The sequence below is a fragment of the Heterodontus francisci genome, chromosome 3 (genome assembly GCF_036365525.1).
Source record: "Heterodontus francisci isolate sHetFra1 chromosome 3, sHetFra1.hap1, whole genome shotgun sequence".
In the NCBI taxonomy this organism is placed as follows: Eukaryota; Metazoa; Chordata; class Chondrichthyes; order Heterodontiformes; family Heterodontidae; genus Heterodontus; species Heterodontus francisci.
In genome coordinates, this window is record NC_090373.1 from 181,500,189 (window position 1) to 181,523,088 (window position 22,900).

General features: G+C 44.5%; 1 protein-coding gene across 2 annotated transcripts in view; it reads left to right on the forward strand.

The window, feature by feature from the left end:
- Positions 1-13,054, forward strand: part of LOC137365033 (zinc transporter ZIP9-like) — a 160,088-nt gene extending 147,034 nt beyond the window's left edge. Inside the window, exon 7 of one of the 2 annotated variants that reach the window (XM_068027896.1) lies at positions 5,147-13,054. In XM_068027896.1, the coding sequence (XP_067883997.1) occupies positions 5,147-5,212 (66 nt within the window). In that variant the 3' untranslated portion in view covers positions 5,213-13,054. Of the gene's footprint in view, positions 1-1,698; positions 5,119-5,146 lie in introns of those variants that run through there. The other variant, XM_068027895.1, reaches the window with a different exon arrangement.
- The last annotated feature ends 9,846 nt before the right edge of the window (positions 13,055-22,900 follow it).

The window sequence follows — 22,900 nt, forward strand, 5'->3', positions numbered from 1 at the left end:
ACTTCCATTCCCTCCTCCTCTAATCCAAACTCTCCACCTCTACTCCCCTCAAATCCCCACCACCTCCTCTACTCCCTCCTCTTCTAATCCTCACCCTCCACCTCTACTCGCTCCTGCTCTAATCTACACCCTCCACCTCTACTCTCCCCTCCTCAAATCTACACCCCCTTCTCTGATTCCTGCTGCTCCAATCCACTCCACTTCTATTCCCTCCTCCTCTAATCCAACCCTCTACCTCTACTCCATCCTCTAATCCACACCCTTCACCTCTACTACCTCCTCCTTTAATCTACACACTCTACCTCTGGTCCCCCCTCCTCTAATCCACATCCTTCTCCTCTACTCACTCCTCCTCTAATCCTCACCCTCCACTTCTACTCTCCCCTCCTCTACTTCACACCCTCCATCTCTACTGTCTCTCCTCTAATCCTCACCCTCCTCCTCTACACTCTCCTCCTCTACTCCCTCCACGTCTAATCCGCACCCTCCAACTCTACTATCTCCTGTAATCTACTGCCTCCTGCTCTAACCCACACCCTCCACCTCTACTCTCCCCTCCTCTAATCCACACTTGCTCCCTCTACTCTATCACTCAAGTTGTGGGATTCATGTTCACAGCGGTGATTTCATGATCTGGAATAAAGCAAGGTTTACGACTGAGGTGGGAGGAGTGCACTGTCTTTTCTAATTCCACTTCTCCACAGGTCACAACATATATTTAAATGTTTATCCAGTCAATCATAGACTCTACTCTCTACCCCAGAATAAAATATACCAACCAGGTTTCTTTAATGGCTGTGTTTGCTGATCAGTTTGGCAGGCCTTTCAGGAGAAATGCAGCATCAGTTTCTCCTCTTACACTTGATTCTTAGGAAGTTCTCAAGGAGCTGGAAGAGGGTGAGCTAATGGTGGCTGCTCTCTTGGCTGGTTTTCTCCAACTGCCTTCAAACAGTTCACACCCCAACACATTGTCCAAAGTGAAACCAAAAACAATATCTCAAGAGCCAAGCCTCCTGCCCCCTATAAATCTTGACATGTCATTTCTCTAAACATCTTCTCCAATTCAAAACAAAACCCTGCTGGGTATTTATCTGAAGACAGGTGACTTCCAGTAAGGGTTGTTTGCAAACCAAATCCAAAGACCTTCTGATGGCCCCAGTGGAAAAAAAAAAATCCATGGAATCCTTTTCCGTTTTCCCAATGTCCATTATTCTAAAATATGAGTCCCCAAAAAAAACTTCACAAAAAATATAGAAGCACCATCATAACACGTTATTTTCTTTTTTCTCTTTCTTCTCACCCTTGATTTTTCTCCTCTTTCATTTCCTTTCCTCCTTTCACCATTCCTTTTTCCCTGTATTTTACCTCCTTCCTTCCTTCCATGCTTTCTGTACCTCTCTTCCCCTCTCCCGTCCCTCCCAAATACTTTTTGTCTCCCTCGTTTCTCTTCCCCTCTCTTTTCTGCTCTTCTTCACTCCCTCCCTACCTCCCTTCTTCTCGCTCTCCGTCTCTCTCCCTTACCAAAATCAGACTGTTTTAAATCTGTGCCCTTGAACCATCTGTTTGCCAGTTGCAGCAGAGTGCAAGCACGGGAGCTGGATTAGTTTACCGATGGACTTTGTAGCGAACCAGCCAGTACAAGTTGGAAGACCTAGGTTCTTTGAATGTGACCGTTCTTTTCTTCCCTCTCCCCCACAGAGCAGCATCGGCTCACTGCACCAGACCAAGGCCACCGGCATCGGGCTGCTCTTCTCCGCTGGGACATTTCTGTATGTTGCATCTGTGCATGTGCTGCCTGAAGTCAGCAGCCAAGGTCACCACAGGGTCAACAACAGCAGTGACAAGAAGGGCCTGGGTGTTCTGGAGAGCCTGACACTAATCATGGGCTGCATGATTCCAGTTTTCCTGTCGCTGGGACTTCACGATGCATAACTATAATTGGAACCTTGGCTTGCATCATCAGCCCTATATTCCACCTGCATGACCTGTACCTCAAGTGGGGGGTGGGGTGGGGGGGAGAAGGAGTCCTAAGGCTCAGCCCCTTGTGACAATGACACATTTGGACATCAAAGGTGAACACTACTGTCAAACTAATATCCAGCAAAACTAACAAGCCCAAGGAGTATTTTTGTTGGGTAATCTAATAACGGGGAGTGGACTGATGGGGCAGGCAATGCATCATGGGACGTGAGGGGTCAGAGAGTATCGTGAGGACAGGTTAAGCAGTCCATGCCCTCTGGTTCCACTTAATGCATTATCACCATCACCATGCACACACACACTGAAATGAAGCTTTCTATGGTCAGCGGGCACTGTATGTATAGTGGACGCTGGCAATATGTTATTTAGTTTTCTAAGTTTTCTTTTTCTTATGGTTAAGTTCTTACTAGTACTGCCCCTCTAAAAAGGGGGCGGCACACTTATTTGCTTAGTTAATGTCACTGGGCAATCCAGTGCATCCTTATAGACTATTGAGTAAAGACATCTGAAAGGGAAAAAAAATACAAGCTACTGTTTTGGACAAAACCCTTTATCTCAATTTTGATAAAGGATTCCACCCTCTCTATTCAGTCCTGCTGTTTATTTCCTGAATGTTATGTTCCTACTTTATATTTTCAGTGTTTGCCTGTTTTCTATTTCTATTCTCCCTACAAAATTAAAATACTTACTCTGAGCTCAACAGGAAGAGAAACAAAATCACCATTTAGCTCCCAGCTGAGACAAACAAGATCATGGATGGAGGGGGCCAACTGGTGTCGTAGGACATGAACCAGCACTCCCCATCACAACATCTAACCTTCTCCCAAGTGGATTTGAGGCTGTAACTGCCACTATCCCGTAAGAGATTAATTCCAAGTGTCAGTAACTTGGAGTGAAGTGCACATGACTTCACTGACACAGAATTGAAATCGGCTTAAGTAGGTAGATGCTTAAACATGCACAACGACTGTGTGTAAAGGCAGAGTGAACATGGTGTATTTTCATTAATGTAAAGCAAACTTAAGGAATGAAACATAAGTGTAGAGCTTACTTAGCGGTGAATTACCAATGTAAAGCTTACTTAGGGAGTGAATTACTGGTGTAAAGTTAACTTAAGGGGTGAATTACCAGTGCAAAGCATATTAAGTGGATGAATTACTGATATAAACCATTGTTGGGTGGCAGGCAAATTACTAGTGTAATGTTTGCTTAGGAGCTGAATTACTTTAACAGACTCATGTAAAGCATATAGAGTGAATTACTGGTATAGAGCTTACTTAGGGGGTGAATTCCCTCATAGCTTCTCCCACTCCACTCCACTGCTGTAACTTAACATGCGCAAGGGTTTCCTCTGAACTTGCACCATTGTTAGAGTTAGAGAAATTTACGGCATAGAAGGAGGCCATTCAGCTCATCGTGTCTGTGGCAGCCAAGAAAGAGCTATCCAGCCTAATCCTACTTTCAAGCACTTGGTCCTTAGCCTTGTAGGTTACTGCATATCCAAGTATTTTTTAAATGCCATGAGTGTTTCTGCCACTACCACCCTTTCAGGCAATGAGTTTCAGACCCCTACCAACCTTTGAAAAAAATTTCTCCTCAATTCCCCTCTAATCCTTCTACCAATTACTTTAAATCTATGCCCCCTGGTTATTGACCTCTATGCTGAAGGAAATAAGGCCTTTCTATGCAGTCTATCTAGGCCCCTTATAATTTTTATACACCTCAATAAAATCTCCCCTCAGCCTCCTCTGTTCCAAAGAGTACAATCCCAGCCTATCCAGTCTTTCCTCATAGATAAAATTCCTCGTAAATCTCCTCTGTACCCTCTCTAGTGCAATCACATCCTTCCTGTTATGAGGTGATTAAAACTGTAGACGATACTCTAGCTGCAGTCTAACTAGTGTTTTATGCAGTTCTAGCTAACCTCCCAGCTCTTATATTCTGTGCCTTGGATAATAAAGGAAAGTATCCCATATGCCTACTTGACCACCTGTCCTACTAACTTCAGGGATCTGTGGACATGCACTCCAAGGTCCCTCTGCTCCTCCACACTTCTCAGTATCCTATCATTCATTGTGTATTCCCTTGCCTTGTTTGCCCTCCCCAACTGCATTACCTCACACTTCTCTGGATTGAATTCCATTTGCCATTTTTCTGCCTACTGACCAGTCGGTATCTTCCTACAATCTATAACCACCTTCCTCATTATCAACACACAGCCAATTTTTGTATCATCTGTAAACTTCTTAATTATGCATCCTACAGAAAAGCAAGCGACCTAGTACTGAGCCGTGCGGAACCCCACTGGAAACAGTCTTTTTATCGCAAAAACATCTGCCCCTTTGCTTCCTCCTGCTGAGCTGATTTTGGATCCAACTTGCCACTTGCTCTTGGATCCCATGGGCTTTTACTTTTCTGATTAGTCTGTCCTGTAGGACTTTGTGAAAAGCCTCTCTTAAATCCATGGTAGACTATATCAAACAGGGCACCCTCCTCAAAAAATTTGTTAGATACCACCTTCCCTTAATGGATCTGTGCTGACTGTCCATGATTAATCCACACCTCTCTAAATGATGATTAATATTGTCCCTCAGAATTTTTTCCAATAATTTTCCCACTACTGAGGTTAGTCTGACTGGCCTTTAATTACTTTGTCTATTTCTTTATCCCTTTGTAAACAATGGTATAATGTTAGCCATCCTCCAATTCCATGTCTGTCGTCAGAGAGAATTGGAAATGTTGGTCAGAGCTGCTGTTATTTCCTCCCTTGCTTCTCTTAACAGCCTGGGATACATTTCATCCAGTCCTGCTGATTTACCTACATTCAAAGATGCTAAACCCCTAAACATTTCCTCTCTCACTATGTTATCCCATCCAATATTTCACACTCCGTTACGGCAGTGGATTGGGACAAACCCTGAGGAGGTTCAGCCTCAGTGTTGCCTCTAGGATTTCACTGAAATGTAATTGTGGTTGTGAGAAGCCTCTGCTGTACAGTTAGTGATTCACAAATGAACTATGTAACATGAATGCGAAGTACTGGAAGAAATATGCCAGCCATTGTTGTTGGGAATAATTGGGCATAATGAATTAGGAATATCATTCTAAGCAAGTCACAATTAAAGTGTATTGGTTTAAGTCTTAATTTTTTTCCTTTCGTGTACAGATACTAAAATACTCAAGAACTGGAGGCAACATCAGCAAACTTTTTTCACGGAGCAAGTTGTTGTGACATGGAATGCATTGCCTAACAGGGTGATGGAAGCAGATTCAGAAGTAAAATTCAAAAGAGAATTTGATAAATTTTTGAAAGGAATAAATTTACAGGACTATAAGGAAAGACCAGAGAAGTGGAACTAGTAGGATAGCTCTATCAAAGAGTCTGCACAGGCATGATTGGCCAAATGGTCTCTTTCTGTACTGTATAGAAACATAGGAGCATGAGTAGCCTATTCAGCCTATCGAACCTGCTCCACCATTCAATACCATCATGACTGATCATCCACTTCTATCCCTTTTTCCCACATTATCCCCAAATCCCTTTATGTCGTGGGTTTTTGAAATCTGTCAACCTCTACTTTAAACATACTCAATGACTGAGGTTCCACAACCCTCTCAGTAAAGAAATTTCTCCTTATCTCTGTCCTAAGTGGAACCCACCCCCCCCCCCCCTTATTTTGAAATTGTGACCCCTGGTTCTAGACTCTCCAACTAAGGGAAACATCTTACCTGTATCTACCCTGTCTATCCGTTTAAGCATTTTGTAGGTATCATTCTGTGATTCTATAGGCAAGTGGCAACCTACTTTAACTGTCTGCTACATGGACATGTCATTTCAGGAGGCTGTGGGAAAGTGGGAGATCTCCTAACTCCCTGCATCCTTACTCCAGCAATGGTTTAATTCAGTGTATGTTTATGCCTGGATCTGCTTTCTACTTTAAGGAAACAATTTTCTGGAGTATCATAGGAACATAGACATTGCTGGACAACAAAAGACCATGGTCCAGCTAGTTTGCTTTCAGTCATCCTGGAAGTCACATGATATAATAATGGAGTGGTTGACTGATCGTAGCAATCAGTTGCTATCAATTAGACCACAACAAACTCAGACATGTGGTGAGGAAAAGCCTTAGTGGAGAGTTTTGGAATACATAGGTCCAAAGTCACCTGTTCTAGCCAGCATGTTATGCTTACCACATATGTCTCAAATTACTCACATACAGTATCCTAAAATATTTTCTGAAAGAAATCTAATTTGAATCAAAACTAACTGCTTCCATCATCTCCCTCGGAAGTATGATGCATTTGGCACGACCACTCAGGAAAAAAGCCCCCCAATTAAAATATATGATTCTGATTGAAGTGGGAGCAACGCACTGTCAATTCAGTCCTGCTGCCCCATAGGTTGAATAACATATATCTTTAAGGTTTCCAAATCAAAGAAAGCAGCAGCCAAATTGAACAATCTAATAACGAATGAGGCGAACCAAACCAGGTATCTTTAGATAAACAAATTAACTGTTTATTAGGGGGAAAAAACTACAATCTTAAACACTAATATAAACCAATATCTAAAGACATTATAACTTATTTAAAAGCCTAACTCCCACATTCACAAACATATATTATTTTTTGTTTAGAGATACAGCACTGAAACAGGCCCTTCGGCCCTCTGAGTCTGTGCTGACCATCAACCACCCATTTATACTAATCCTACATTAATCCCATATTCCTACCACATCCCCACCACCTACCTATACTCGGGGCAATTTATAATGGCCAATTTACCTATCAACCTGCAAGTCTATACCCAAACTATTGGAAGTTTGATGTTTAATTAGCTGCCCGAAAAACATTAGAACATTAAAGTCTTTGCAGATGAAGTGGACTCTTCGGATGTGGAACAGTCCAAGGTTGCTTGAAGTCTTCCAAGGCCTGATGAATCAGTCAATAGGAGTTCAGCAATTACAGTTCAGTTGTTGAAGCATCAAACTCTCCTTTTTCCAATGATGAACACTGATCAACAATTTTTTTTGAAAAGAATTAATCTGGCTCGACTTCAGAATTCTGAGAGAGAATAATAAATAGGGTTTAAATAAACACGTGCCAGAATTGTCTGTGTCTGTCTCTGCAAAGCCAGTCTTTTAAAAGTTAAACGGCAACATTATATGTCCTGTTGTCCCTCTTTGTATGGTTGTATCCAGGCAACCAAGATGCACCTTCACTTGGTAACTTCTGAAGCTGGCTGCCTTAAAGGAGTACTGATCTCTTACAACCTTAAAGGCACACTGTATATTTTCCCAAAAAAAAGGATCATGACAATAGATTGATCACAAACTCATTGAAATTAGTTTTGCATTTACCTCCAAGTGCAGGCCTATCCTCTGGTTGCACTGATCTGGACAAGGAGAAGCAGTTTGCTGTAGTTGAAAATATCTGCTCCCTTTAGAATACTAAAAAAGCAATCATATCACCTCAACCTTCTCTACAGTGAGGGGTCCAATTTACATAATTGCTCTTCATAATCCAATCCCTCAATCTCAAATATTTTAATTGCTCTCTTGTGTATCATTATGCTGTACCATGGAGCACTGGGAATGTGCTCTCAGTATTCCCATGTAAAATTCCTAATCCCACCTCACTATCTGAGGGAGTGCTACACTGTCAGAGATGCCGGCTTTCAGCTGAGATGTGAAACCGAGGCCCCATCAGGCAATAAAAGATCCCTTGGCACTGTGCAAAGAAGAGCAGTGGGGAAGGGTGGAGAACATAACAGCTAATGTTTCAGAACTTGCATTTTGCATTATGACATCCATATAACTCACAGACTGTCAACTGCAGCCCATTAGTTAGACTAGTCTAACACATGTGAAATTCTAAGAGTTAACACATTTAAAGGTACGGGTCTATATGTAAGAACACTAAAGACATTCAAAGTTCAGAAAAGGGCATTAGGTGCATTGAGTTTGTCTTTCTAGTGTCCAATAGCTCAGCGTCTAACTACACTGTCTTTCATTTCACTACCTTACCTGGAAGATTATCCCAAACATTTCTCACTCTGAGTAAAGAAATTACAACTGAGATGAGAGGAGTGCACTGTCTTTTCTAGTTCCACTTCTCCATAGGTCACAACATATAGTTAAACGTTTATCCAGTTACTAATACAGTTAATCACAGACTCTACTCTTTATCCCAGAATAAAATACACCAACTAGACATAGCCAGTAACAAAGCAAAGCATTAACACACAGAGTGAAATATGAAAGTTACCACTTACCTTAGTCCCTTACAAAAAAATATTTTCTCTTTAGAGCTCTGTTACAAAAAAAGACAAAAAAGAATACTTGGGCCAAATACTTGCTAATTTGTGAAGAAAAGAGATTATGGAAAGATGCCAGTTGTCCCTTTTTGGCTTGGCATCCCAAGTATGTGTAGACTGCTGTCACTGGGATCTCGCGGGAACAATTCTTTTCAGGTGACGTTGAACATCAGTTTGGCAGGCTTTCCAGGAGAAATGTGACAACAGGGGTTTCTGACAGGCTTTTCAGGAGAAATGCAGCATCAATTTCTCTGTTACTTACACTTGATTCTCAGAAAGTTCTCAAAGAGATGGAAGAGGATGAGCTGATTGTGGCTGCTCTCTTGGCTGGTTTTCTCCAACTGCTTTCAAAACAGTGTACACCCCAACACATTGTCCAAAGCGAAACCGAAAACAATATCTCAAGAGTCAAGCCTCCTGACCCCTATAAATCTTGACCTGTCACTTCTCTGTAAACATTGCCACCAAGTCAAAAAGCCCCTGCTGGGTAGTTATCTGAAGATAGTTCACTTCCAGTAAATGTTTTCAAACAAGACCCTTCAGTGTCCTTTCAGTGACCCCAGTGAAAAAACATCCATGGAATCCTTTTCAATTTTCCCAAATAAAACAATGTCCATAATTTTAAAATACATGGGTCCTCAAAAAAAACTTTAAAAATATAGAAGCACCATCATAACAATGGTCACTTTTAATTTACTTTTCACTAAATAATTTAAGTTTATTGCCTCTTTTACTACCCTGACTGGCATTTTCAATTCACCTCATCAATATCAGTTAATACTTTATATAATTTCAGCCCTCTTCTGAGCTTCTGTAATGTTTTCTCACAGCTCCACTTTACACTTAGTCACTCATGTTGATCTCTGCACCCTCTGATGTATTTATGATCATTCTGAAGTGAAGGTGACTGGAACTGCACAAACCATTCTTAAGTATGAGATCTGGCCAATGCATTGTGAAGTCTCATCGGAAAACCAATTCCAACTGAGTGCAAGAACAAGGACAGAAATGAGAAACCTTGCTGTTGGAATGTCTGGCATTTTCACTGTCATCTTATTCAGGAAGGAAATAAACAAGAACAAAATACTGCGGTTGCTGGAACTCTGAAATGAGAACAGAAAGTGCCGGAAATACTCAGCAGGTCTGGCAGCATCTGTGTAGAGAGAAACAGAGTTAACTTAAGAAATAACCTGCATTTATGTAGCACTTTTCACAATCTCAGGATGTCTCAAAGTGCTTCAAAGCCCATGAATTATTTTAGAAATGTAGTCATTCTTGTAATGTAAGAGAATGGGACAGCCAATTTGTGCACAGCAGGGTCCCACAAGCAGCAATGAAATAAATGACAATATCATCTGTTTTAGTGATGTTGATTGAGGGATAAATATTGGCCAGGAAACCTCCTTTGTTGTTCTTAAATAATGCCGTGGGATCTTTTATTGGCCCGAAAAGGCCACGGTTTCACATCTCAACAGAAAGTGTAGCACTGCCTCAGATGGCGAGGTGGGATTAGGAACTGGGGGGATCCCTGGTGCAGCATCACTGTCCATCTCTGCCGAATTTGGAACACTGTATGAAGAAAAATGAAAGGGGGAGGAATAGAGTTTTGTCCTCAAGATAAAAAGAAATGCAACAAGCAGCTGCTGGCTTCACCAAAACATTGAGTCATCACTTCCATCAGACTCTCCTCTTGGGAAGAAACGAAAGGACTGACAAAACACTGAAGTTGGGCATGAGCACTTCAATAGCTGCAATTGACAAAACAAAAAAGCTAAATGAAAAATTGAAGCTAGTTATCAAAGCATCTTCACTCCTGGGTCTTAAAATGGAGGCATGTTCAGCAGAATCAACACTTAATTCTCTCACACATATGCATAATTTAAATAATTATATCATGGCATTCCAGGATATTTTTCAGTCTAAGTAGGGTTGGCAAGCAAGGATAAGTGGTCCACGTCATGCAAATGTAATTCAGTTGATATCTTAAGGTTATTTGTATATAACGTTGAATTGATATTATTTATGGTTAAATAACAATATGGAAAGCAGAGACATAGACACAATTTGAGTAGTTTTCTTTGCAGTACTGATTGACGCACCACAACATTGCCATTGATAGGAGTGTATAAAAACAGTGTGACAAGTTACCATAGGCGATCACCATTATATATGCGGACATGGGAATTTATACTGGAATAAGTTGACACAGGAAGTGCATGCTAATGTGATACATACACACACACACACACATATATATATATATATATGTATGGTTAGTGCGAGTCTGCCACACTTCAGATATCACTTGTTAAATGCCAAATAATCCTAACCAGGTTCCTGAAATGTACAGTCAGTTACAACTCCCGCTGACCTTAACCGTTTAAATAACTGCAGTTACCCAGATTTTCCTATTTAGAGAAATTGCCTGAAAGGAACAGATCAACTTTGCAACTAAACTTCACCACCACACTCCAGACCACTCCCTACCCACAAGGAATGTCTTAGGAAGTTCCACTAGTGTTATCTGTACACAGGTTGGTGTCTCTCTGTGCTCCTTCCTTTCTTACTACATAAACACTGCATAATAATGTAATTAATGTGCAAATGGTATCCTGTCACTTGCTTGTGATATAATCATAACAAAAGTGACACCTGACTCCATCAGTGACCATTTACTAGCAAATCGGCAAATTTTGCTTTCTCTCGCCAAAGAGTTTGCCTTACAACTGTCTGTACAAATGCCTCTATATGTGCATTAACTCTGCTCTTAGCTGAACTTCCTGGTATAAGTCAATCAATAGCAACTGTAAACTGTGACATACAATAACTTCTTGTTTGTTAATTTTTAACATGTATTTTGTATTGCTAGAAACAGCATGTAAAAAATTAACATCCAAAAAGTAATTCTCAACAGGTAAGTCATCAACTGACATTAGAGAATTTGGCTTCCAGAGCTCGACTACTTGTGATTTTCTACAACCAACATAACAGGAAAGGGGTGGGAGCGGAACTGTGAATGGTTTTATTGGTCAGAGGTGTTGTATTTAATCAGAAATCACTACCCCCCAACTAGCAAGATCCACAGCGAACCACTGGACAATGTGGCTCACTTCCCATACCTTGGGAGCCTCCTCTCAGCAAGGGCAGACATCGACGATGAAACTCAGTATCGCCTCCAATGCACCAGCGTAGCCTTCAGTCGTCTTAAGGAAAAGAGTGTTTGACAACAAAGACCTCAAACCTGGCACCAAGCTCATGGTCTACAGGGCCGCAGTATTACCTGCCCTCCCGTATGCGTCAGAAACATGGACACTGTACAGCAGACATCTCAAAGCCCTGGAGAGATATCACCAGCAGTGCCTCCGCAAGATCCTGCAAATTCAGTGGCAGGACAGGTGCTCCAATATCAGTGTCCTCTCTCAGGCCAACATCCCCAGTATTGAGACACTGGTCATGGCTAGTCAGTTATGCTGGGTGGGCCACATTGTCTGCATGCCTGACACAAGACTTCCAAAACAAGCTTTCTACTCCGAGCTCCGTCACGGCAAGAGGCTACCAGGAGGGCAGAGGAAACGTGACAAGGATGCCCTTAAAGCCTCCCTGAAAAAATGTGACATCTTCAGTGATTCATGGGAATCTCTTGCCCGAGACCACCCAAAATGGAGAAGCATCCACGATGGTGCCAGCTTGTTCGAACAACGTCAACATGCCCAGGCAGCATCCAAGTGCAAACCATTCAAACTTCAGTTTTAAGGAATCCTTGTAGCATTTCCTCTGCCCTCCTGGTAGTCTCTTACAACTCTTCTGGTGTCCTGGAGTGTAGTTAGTTGTACATGTGCAAAGGAGCATTTGGAATTTCGAGCATCCCATTCACTCGCCTCACCAAACACCATCTGCTCCACCTGTGGCAGAGTGTGCGGATTCAGAATTGGACTATTCAGTCAACTAAGGACCCACAATCCTGGAGTGGAAGAAAGTCATCCTCGTTCCCAAGGGACTGCCTAAGAAAAGAATCAGAAAAATCTTGCTATTGTCAAAGGTCCGTTAACTATTTAAATATTGATGAATGGCTGTTTGATCTAATGTAATTGAGTGATAATTCTACTGCCTTTTGTTCTGTCCTAGTTCAAGAGATGAGATTGTATTTCTATGGGAATCCTGTTTTACAAGAGAGCCCAGTATACATTACTATTTTAGTCTCATGAGTAACTACTGCAAAGTTTTTATGCTCACCTAGCAATAGGCAGCTGGGGGAATTTAAATCAATTAATCTGAATAAAATCCTAGTCTCATTAATAATGATCATAAAACTATCGGATTGTCGTAAACATGCAACTGGTTCGCTAATGTCCTTCAGGAGAAGAAATCTGTCATCCTACCCTGGTCTGGTTTACCCGTGACTCCAGAACTACAGCAATGTGGTTGACTCTTCTTAACTGCCCTTTGAACTGGCCTAGCAAGCCACTCAGTTTATCAAATCGCTACAGAAAAAAGCACTGTGGGCGTACCTACACCACATGGACTGCAGCGGTTCGAGAAGGCAGTTCACCATCACCTTCTCAAGCGTAATTAGGGATGTGCAATAAATGCTGGTCTTGCCAGCGATGCTCACATCCCAAGAACAAACAAAGTTAATGAAGATTGAAGCTACAGCATATTAACTTCTGTGGTTAAAGTCTATGGTTAAAGTGAAAGCAAATGATGTCTTTATTTTTCGAGGAGAGTAATATTGTGATACTGTTTATTCATTTGTCTTATGTAAATAAACCATTTGTTGATTCAGAGCCTGACCCTTGCTCTGGTAAGACTGCATATTCAGTTTGCATTCAAAAAGAGGAGAATGAGGTTATACATTCCAGTAGTCAGTGTACAGAGTGTTGTGTTTCAATCCTTGTGACTCTGTATCATTTATTTAGATATCAGGCAGAAATTTGCACCCCAGAACATAGAGAACCCATTAAGCAGGTATGGCCGATTGGGTATTTTCTTGGGTTCAGAACAATGCGAAAATCCCAAAATGTGACACAGACCCAGAAGAAAATTTATTCTCAAGTGTGTCATTGGTTTATACCCGCAGGTTAACTAAATGAGGGGCCCAATCTTTCACTTTTGGGATTTGGTATTAACAGTACAGTCCAGCAGTGCTCCAGAGACATGGGCCAAAATTTTACCCCTCCCCCAAAGAGCAGGAAGGTGGCAGGAGGGGGGCGTAAAATGGAGCAGGAGGCTCGACCCATTCCCGCCTCCACTTTATGCAGGCCAGCAGCAGCGAAAAACAGTCTGCCTGCCCCAGGCCAATCAAGGCCCTTAACTGGCCACTTAAGGCCTCCACCTGCTGCCAAGGGATTTTACCCATGGCTAGTCAGGCGGCCCAGGCCCAAGAGAAGTCACCTGACTAAAGCAGGCGGCTCTCTGACGGCCTGGGGGGGGGGCCTCATGATCAGGCACCCTGTGCCCCACAAGGGCCCCCACTGCCCCAACCACCCCCATCGGTCCCCACCATGTGGTAGGGAATATGGGATTAATGTTCTTCTTCTTCTTTGGCCTCCTTGTCTCGAGAGACAATGGGTAAGCACCTGGAGGTGATCAGTGGTGTGTGGAGCAGCGCCTGGAGTGGCTATAAAGGCCAATACTACAGTGACAGACTCTTCCACAGGTGCTGCAGATAAAATTGGTTGTTGGGGCTGTTACACAGTTGGCTCTCCCCTTGCGCTTCTGTCTTTTTTCCTGCCAACTGCTAAGTCTCTTCGACTCGCCACTCTTTAGCCCTGCCTTTATGGCTGTCCGCCAGCTCTGGCGATCGCTGGCAACTGACTCCCACAACTTGTGATCAATGTCACAAGACTTCATGCCGCGTTTGCAGCCGTCTTTAAAGCGGAGACAGGGACGGCCGGTAGGTCTGATACCAGTGGCGAGCTCATTGTACAATGTGCCCTTGGGGGTCCTGCCATCTTCCATGCGGCTCACATGGCCAAGCCATCTCAAGCGCCGCTGACTCAGTAGTATGTATAAGCTGGGGATGTTGGCTGCCTCGAGGACTTCTGTGTTGGAGATACGGTCCTGCCACCTGATGCCAAGTATTCTCCGAAGGCAGCGAAGATGGAATGAATTGAGACGTCGCTCTTGGCTGACATACGTTGTCCAGGCCTCGCTGCCGTAGAGCAAGGTACTGAGGACACAGGCTTGATACACTCGGACTTTTGTGTTCCGTGTCAGTGCACCATTTTCCCACACTCTCTTGGCCAGTCTGGATATAGCAGTGGAAGCCTTTCCCATGCGCTTGTGATTTCTGCATCGAGAGACAGGTTACTAGTGACAGTTGAGCCTAGGTAGGTGAACTCTTGAACCACTTCCAGAGTGTGGTCGCCGATATTGATGGTTGGAGCATTTCTGACGTCCTGTCCCATGATGTTCGTTTTCTTGAGGCTGATGGTTAGGCCAAATTCGTCGCAGGCAGCCGCAAACCTGTCGATGAGATTCTGCAGACACTCTTCAGTGTGAGATGTTAATGCAGCATCGTCGGCAAAGAGGAGTTCCCTGATGAGGACTTTCCGTACTTTGGTCTTCGCTCTTAGACTGGCAAGGTTGAACAACCTGTCACCTGATCTAGTGTGGAGGAAAATTCCTTCTTCTGAAGACTTGAACGCATGTGAGAGCAGCAGGGAGAAGAAGATCCCAAACAGTGTAGGTGCGAGAACACAGCCCTGTTTCACGCCACTCAGGATAGGAAAGGGGTCTGATGAGGTGCCGCAATGATGAATTGTGCCTTTCATATTGTCATGGAATGAGCTAATGATACTGAGTAGCTTTGGTGGACATCCGATCTTTTCTAGTAGTCTGAAGAGACCACGTCTGCTGACGAGGTCAAAGGCTTTGGTGAGATCAATGAAAGCAACGTAGAGGGGCATCTGTTGTTCGCGGCATTTCTCCTGTAGCTGACGAAGGGAGAACAGCATGTCAATGGTCGATCTCTCTGCTCGAAACCCACACTGTGCCTCAGGGTAGACACGCTCAGCCAGCTTCTGGAGCCTGTTTAAAGCGACTCGAGTGAAGACTCGAGCGCTGCACAAAGAACAGCCAGGCGCTGCGCAAATGACTACTGGCAACACCTATGCAGTCATATTCAGCTGGCCTCAGACACCGGAAACATCAGAGGAATGTATGAATGTATTAAGAGAGCTTTTGGGCCAACCATCAAGAAGATCGCCCCCCTCAAATCTAAATCAGGGGACACAATCACTGACCAACGCAAGCAAATGGACCGCTGGGTTGAGCACTACCTAGAACTGTACTCCAGGGAGAATGTTGTCACTGAGACCGCCCTGAATGCAGCCCAGTCTCTGCCAGTCATGGATGAGCTGGACGTACAGCCAACAAAATCGGAACTCAGTGATGCCATTGATTCTCTAGCCTTTGGAAAAGCCCCTGGGAAGGATGGCATTACCCCTGAAATAAGCAAGAGTGCTAAGCCTGCCATACTCTCAGCACTCTACGAACTGCTTTGCCTGTATTGGGATGAGGGAGCAGTACCACAGGACATGCGCGATGCCAATATCTTCACCCTCTATAAAAACAAAGGTGACCGCGGTGACTGCAACAACTACCGTGGAATCTCCCTGCTCAGCATAGTGGGGAAAGTCTTCGCTCGAGTCGCTTTAAACAGGGATTAATGTAGGATTAGTATAAATGGGTGGTTGTTGGTCGTTACAGACTCGGTGGCCGAAGGGCCTGTTTCAGTGCTGTATCTCTAAATAAAATAAAATAAAATCCCCCAACACGCCCCCTGTCCCCCCAATCACCACTCTTGCCTCACTGGGGCCCAACCGATCACCCCCGGCGATACACCAAAAACTTGGCTTGGTTCCAGGGCTCCCCAACATCATCTTTCGATGGCTGGGTTGCAGTCCCAGCAGTGGCCACCGCTCCCGTCGGCGCTGCTGGGACAGAGAGCTGCCGGCCCCCTGATTGGCCAGCAGCTCCATTAGGCGGGACTTACTGCCTCAATGAGGTGAAAGTCCTGTCTCAGACCAATTGAAAGCTTGGGGACCGCGAAATGCGGATCAGATCCCCAGGCCAGGTGGAGGTGGGTTCGCCACCAACTTTTCAGTCAGTGCATGGCTCCTGTCCACCAAAGGTCAACTTCCGGCCACGGAGTGTAGAAAGGAGAGAGTAATGCATAGAATTAATTGCCCAAAACAGGATCAGAAATTATGTCAATATAAAAGAATTTCCATTCAGTCAGTACCTGGAATAATTAGGATACATCATCCTGAAGGGAGAGGGTGATAAGGCAGAGGTTATGGTACATGTTGGTGCCTATAACATAGGTAGAAAGAGGGACGAGGTCTTGCATCAAGAATTCAGGGAGTTAGGCAGCAGACTAAAAAGCAGGACCTCTCTGGTTGTAATCTCTGGATTACTCCCAGTGCCACGTGCTAGCGAGAATAGAAATAGGAGAATAGCGCAGATGAATGCGTGGCTTAAGAGTTGGTGCAAGAGGGAGGGTTTTAGATTCCTGGACCACTGGGACTGTTTCTGGGGAAGGTGGGACCTGTACAAGCGGGACGGTCTACATCTGAACCAGAGGGGGACTAACATCCTTGCTGGTGAGTTTGCTAGTGCTGTTGGGAGGAGTTTAAACTAATTTGTCAGGGGGCGGGGACGCAGACTCCTAGCGGAATAGGGACACAGCTAAACACAGGAAAGCAGACAAGTCAGAGGGAATACAGTGGATGTAAGTTTCAAGGGCGTAAGACCAGGATGGATGGCCTCTACTTCAGGCGAGACAGCGGAGGGGGTAAAAGAGGAGGGGGCATTGCAATATTAGTTAAGGAGTCAGTTACTGCAGTAAGGAGAGATGATATCTTGGAGGGGGTATCAAATGAAACTTTATGGGTAGAGTTTAGGAATAAAAAAGGGACAGCCACATTGCTAGGTGTTTATTATAGACCCCCAGATAGTCAGTGGGAAATTGAGGAGCAAATATGTGCGCAATTCGCAGAGGCGTGTAAAAATAATAATAGGGTAATTATATTAGGTGATTTCAACTTTCCCAACATTAATTGGGATAGTCATCGTGTTAAGGACTTGGAGTGGAGTTCTTAAAATGTACACAGGAGAACTTTTTAGCTCAATATGTAGAGGATCCAATAAGGGAGGGTGCAGTGCTGGACCTAATTCTGGGGAATGAAGCTGGACAGGTGGTTGATGTGTTGGTGGGGGTGCATTTTGGTGAGAGTGACCATAACATGGTACAATTTAAGCTTGTTATGGAGAAAGAAATAGACAAGTTGCAAAAAAAGGTTTTGGAATGGGGAAGAGCGAATTTTAGTAAAATAAGGCAGGATCTGGCCAAGGTAGACTGGAAAGAGTTATTTGTCGGGAAATCTACAGAAGAGCAGTGGGAGGCATTCAAAAAGGAAATGGGGAGGGTACAGGCCCAACATGTTCCCTCTAAGGTAATAGGTAGGAGCAACAAGCCCAGAGAACCATGGATGATCAGAAACATTCAGGGTACAATGAGTAGGAAAAGAGAGGCTTTTAGCAAATACAAAGAGAGCAAATCAATGGAAGCATTAGTGGAGTACAGAAAGTGCAGGATGGAGCTTAAGAAAGCAATTACGAGAGCAAAGAGGGACATGAGAAAGCTCTGGCTGGTATAGAATATCCCAAGATATTCTATAAGTATATCAATGGGAAGAGGATAACCAGGGAAAGAGTAGGACCCATTAGGGACCAAGGGGGAAATCTGTGGTGGAGCCAGAGGACATTGGTAGGGTGTTGAATGAATACTTCACATCTGCCTTCACCCAAGAGAATGAGGAAGTAGATATGGAACTGAGAGAGAGAGACTGTGAGGTTCTTGAGCAAATTGTCACAGGGAATGACAAGGAGGTTTTGGCAGGCTTAAAAGTGGACAAATCTCCAGGTCCGGACAATTTGTGTCCCAGGATGCTGTGGGAGGCGAGGGTAGAGATTGCTGGGGCTCTGACCCAAATTTTTAATTCCTCTCTGGCCACTGGGGAGGTGCCAGAGGACTGGAGAACAGCTAATGTGGTCCCACTATTTAAGAAAGGTTGTAGAGATAAGCCAGGGAACTACCGACCAGTGAGTCTCACGTCAGTGGTAGGGAAACTATTGGAGAAAATTCTGAAGGAGAGAATCTATCTCCACTTGGAGAGGCAAAATTTGATTAGGAATAGTAGCATGGCTTTGTCAGAGGGAGGTCATGCCTAACAAATTTGATTGAATTTTTTGAGCATGTGACCAGGTGTGTAGATGAGGGTAGTGCAGTTGATGTAGTTTACATGGATTTCAGCAAAGCCTTTGACAAGGACCCACATGGGAGACTTATCAAGAAAGCAAATGCACATGGGATACAGGGTAACTTGATAAAGTGGATTCAAAATTGGCTCAGCTGTAGGAGACAGAGAGTGATGACAGACGGCTGTTTTTTGTCCAGTGGCGTACCACAGGGATCTGTGCTGGGTCCCCTATTGTTTGCCATTTATATAAACGACATAGATGACTATGTGGGGGGTAGGATCAGTAAGTTCGTGGATGACACAAAGATTGGCCAAGTGGTTAACAGTGAGGTTGAATGTCTTGGGTTACAGGAAGATATAGGCGGGATGGTCAAATGGGCAGAAAAGTGGCAGATGGAATTTAACCCTGAAAGGTGTGAGGTGATACACTTTGGAAGGAGTATTGTGACACGGAAGTATTCAATGAATGGCCTGACGCTGGGAAGTTCCGAGGAACAAAGGGATCTTGGCGTGTTTGTCCATAGATCCCTGAAGGCAGAAGGGCAGGTTAATAGGGTGGTGAAAAAGGCATATGGGACACTTGCCTTTATCAATCACGGTGTAGATTACAAAAGCAGGGAGGTCATGTTGGAGTTGTATAGAATTTTGGTAAGGCCACAGCTGGAGCACTGTGTGCAATTCTGGTCGCCACATTATAGGAAGGATGTGATTGCACTGGAGGGTGTGCAGAGGTGATTCACCAGGATGGTGCCTGGGATGGAACATTTAAGTTATGAAGAGAGGTTGGATAGGCTTGGGTTGTTTTCGCTGGAGCAGAGAAGACTGAGGGGTGACCTGATCGAGGTGTACAAGATTATGAGGGGTATGGACAGGGTGGATAGGGAGCAGCTGTTCCCCTTAGTTGAAGGGTCAGTTACTAGGGGACACAAGTTTAAGGTGAGAGGCAGGAGGTTTAAGGGGGATTTGAGGAAGAACCTTTTTACCCAGAGGGTGGTGACAGTCTGGAATGCACTGCCTGGGAGGGTGGTAGAGGCGGGTTGCCTTACATCCTTTAAAAAGTACCTGGATGAGCACTTGGCACATCATAACATTCAAGGCTATGGGCCAAGTGCTGGCAAATGGGATAAGGTAGACAGGTCAGGTGTCTTTAATACATTGGTGCAGACTCGATGGGCTGAAGGGCCTCTTCTGAGCTGTATTATTCTGCGATTCTGTGATCTGCCCCTGAATTAGACCTTCAAGAGGGGAAAAAAAGGTGACAAAGGAGAGTTAAACAAAAAGTGTAAAGGTAACTCCTTTTATTTGTAACATTTAGGGCAGATGGCTAGAGAATCGAGGGCGTTACTGAGCTCCGATTTTGTTGGCTGTTGGTCCAGCTGGACGAACAGCCAACAAAATCGTAGCTCAGTAACACCACTGATTCTCTAGTCAGCGGAAAAGCCCCTGGAAAGGATGGCATTACCCCTGAAATAATCAAGTGTACCAAGCCTGCTATACTCTCAGCACTCCATGAACTGCTTTGCCTGTGCTGGGATGAGGGAGCAGTAGTATAGGACATGCACGATACCAATATCATCACCCTCTATATGAACAAGGGTGACCGAAGTGACTGCAACAACTACTGTGGAATCTCCCTGCTCAGCACAGTGGGGAAAGCCTTCGCTCGAGTCATTTTAAACAGACTCCAGAAGCTGGCTGAGCGGGTCTACCCTGAGGCACAGTGCAGCTTTCGAGCAGAGAGATCCACCATTGACATGCTGTTCTCCTTTCTCCAGCTACAGGAGAAATGCCGTGAAGAATGGATGCCCCTCTACATTGCCTTCATAGATCTCACCAAAGCCTTTGAACTCATCAGCAAACGTGGTCTCTTCAGACTACTAGAAAAGATCAGATGTCCACCAAAGCTACTAAGTATCATCACCACATTCCATGACAATATGAAAGGCACAATTCAGCATAGCGGTGCCTCAACAGACCCTTTTCCTATCCTGAGTGGTGTGAAACAGGGCTGTGTTCTCGCACCTACACTGTTTGGGATCTTCTTCTAACTGCTGCTGTCACATGCGTTTAAGCCTTCAGAAGAAGGAATTTTCCTCCACACAAGATCAGATGGCAGGTTATTCAACCTTGCCCGTCTTAGAGCGAAGACCAAAGTACGGAATGTCCTCATCAGGGAACTCCTCTTTGCTGACGATGCTGCTTTAACATCCCACACTGAACAGTGTTTGCAGAGACTGATCGACAGGATTGCGGCTGCCTGCTATGAATTTGGCCTAACCATCAGCCTCAAGAAAACGAACATCATGGGACAGGACGTCAGAAATGCTCCATCCATCAATATTGGGACCACACTCTGGAAGTGGTTCAAGAGTTCACCTACCTAGGTTCAACTATCACCAGTAACCTGTCTCTCGATGCAGAAATCAACAAGCGCATGGGAAAGATGTCTGCTGCCATGTCCAGACTAGCCAAGAGGGTGTGGGAAAATGGCGCACTGACACTGAACACAAAAGTCCGAGTGTTTCAAGCCTGTGTCCTCAATACCTTGCTCTACGGTAGCGAGGCCTGGACAACGTATGTCAGCCAAGAGCGACCTCTCAACACATTCCATCTTTGCTGTCTCCGGAGAATCCTTGGCATCAGATGGCAGGACCCTATCTCCAACACAGAAGTCCTTGAGGCAGCCAACATCCCCAGCATGTATGCCCTACTGAGCCAGCGGTGCTTGAGATGGCTTGGCCATGTGAGCCACATGGAAGATGGCAGGATCCCCAAGGACGTATTGTACAGCGAGCTCATCACTGGTATCAGACCCACCGGCCATCCATGTCCCCGCTTTAAAGGCGTTTGCAGATGCGACATGATGTCTTGTGACATTGACCACAAGTTGTGGGAGCCAGGTGCCAGCGATCGCGAGAGCTGGCGGACAGCCATAAAGGCGGGGCTAAAGAGTGGCGAGTCGAAGAGACTCAGCAGTTGGCAGGAAAAGAGACAGAAGTGCAAGGAGACAGACAACTGTGTAACAGCCCTGACAACCAACTTTACCTGCAGTACCTCTGGAAGAGTCTGTCACTCTAGAATTGGCCTTTATAGCCACTCCAGGCGCTTCTCCACAAAGTAGGGGCTTACCCATTGTCTCTCGAGACAAGGAGGCCAAAAGGATAGGACAGATGAAATACAGTTCCAATTTAAATTAGCTGTTATTGACGAGAATGAAACAATAGTTTATTCAGGCACTTCTGACTCCATCTCAAGTTACTGGAATGGATACTGTCACACCATTTATGGTCATTGGTAACATGAAACTCTTGAGAACTGTAGAACTATCCTCTCTATTCCCACTGAAGTGATGATTAGTAGCAGCCTCGTGAGAGGATGTCAACCAGAGCACCCTGCGAACCACCACCACCACCCCCCACCCCCACCCCCCCGACCCCCAGGGAGGGTAATTCTGAAAATATAAACCTGAGGCTCAGTCAACTCGCTTACCTCTTGGGAACCAGTGCAAGAGCAGCAAATATTAATCTCTTACACAAAAGCAAAATACTGCGGATGCTGAAAATACTCAGCAGGTCTGGCAGCATCTGTGGAGACAGAAACAGAGTTAATGTTTCAGGTCGATGACCTTTCATTAGGTTGACTTCCGCCTGGTTGGTTCGGAATTGTGCCTGTCACAGACAGCCAATCAATATAAAAGAAAACAAAAAGAGGGCCCCCGAGCAATAATGTGCCATTACCGTACCGAAAAGATTACCAAAACTATTTTTGATAAGAGTGTCCTATAAGTGGGTGATTGTGAGTAAATGTTTGAAAGCACCAAGGAATGGTGATTAATAGCATTCTAACTTGGTCAGAACAGAGATCCAGCATATCTGTGGTGCTGCACTGGAAGTCATAAAATATTATTGCACAGAATTAGAGTGTTCTGACGATCAACTCTGCCAGTGCTTCACCTCTACACAAGCCACCAGTCTAATCCCACACAGTAATAGTGGATAGAGGAAATGAGGTGGATATGGATTTTCAAATATAATATTTGATAAAAAAAAGCAGACAGGCCACCCAGCATCACCCTAGGCACCAGAAACAACCCTGTGGGAAAGCTGTCCCACAGACTAGTCAAGCAGCAGCCTGACATAGTCATACCCACCAAATCATACCTTACGGTCAATGTCCCAGACTTCTTCATCACCATCCCAGACTGTGACCTGTCCCACCAGCAGGACAAATGCACCAGAGGTGGCGGCACAGTGGTATGCAGTCAGGAGGGAGTTGCTCTGGGAGTCTTCAACATCGACTCAGACCCTATCAAGTCTCATGGCATCAGGTCAAACAT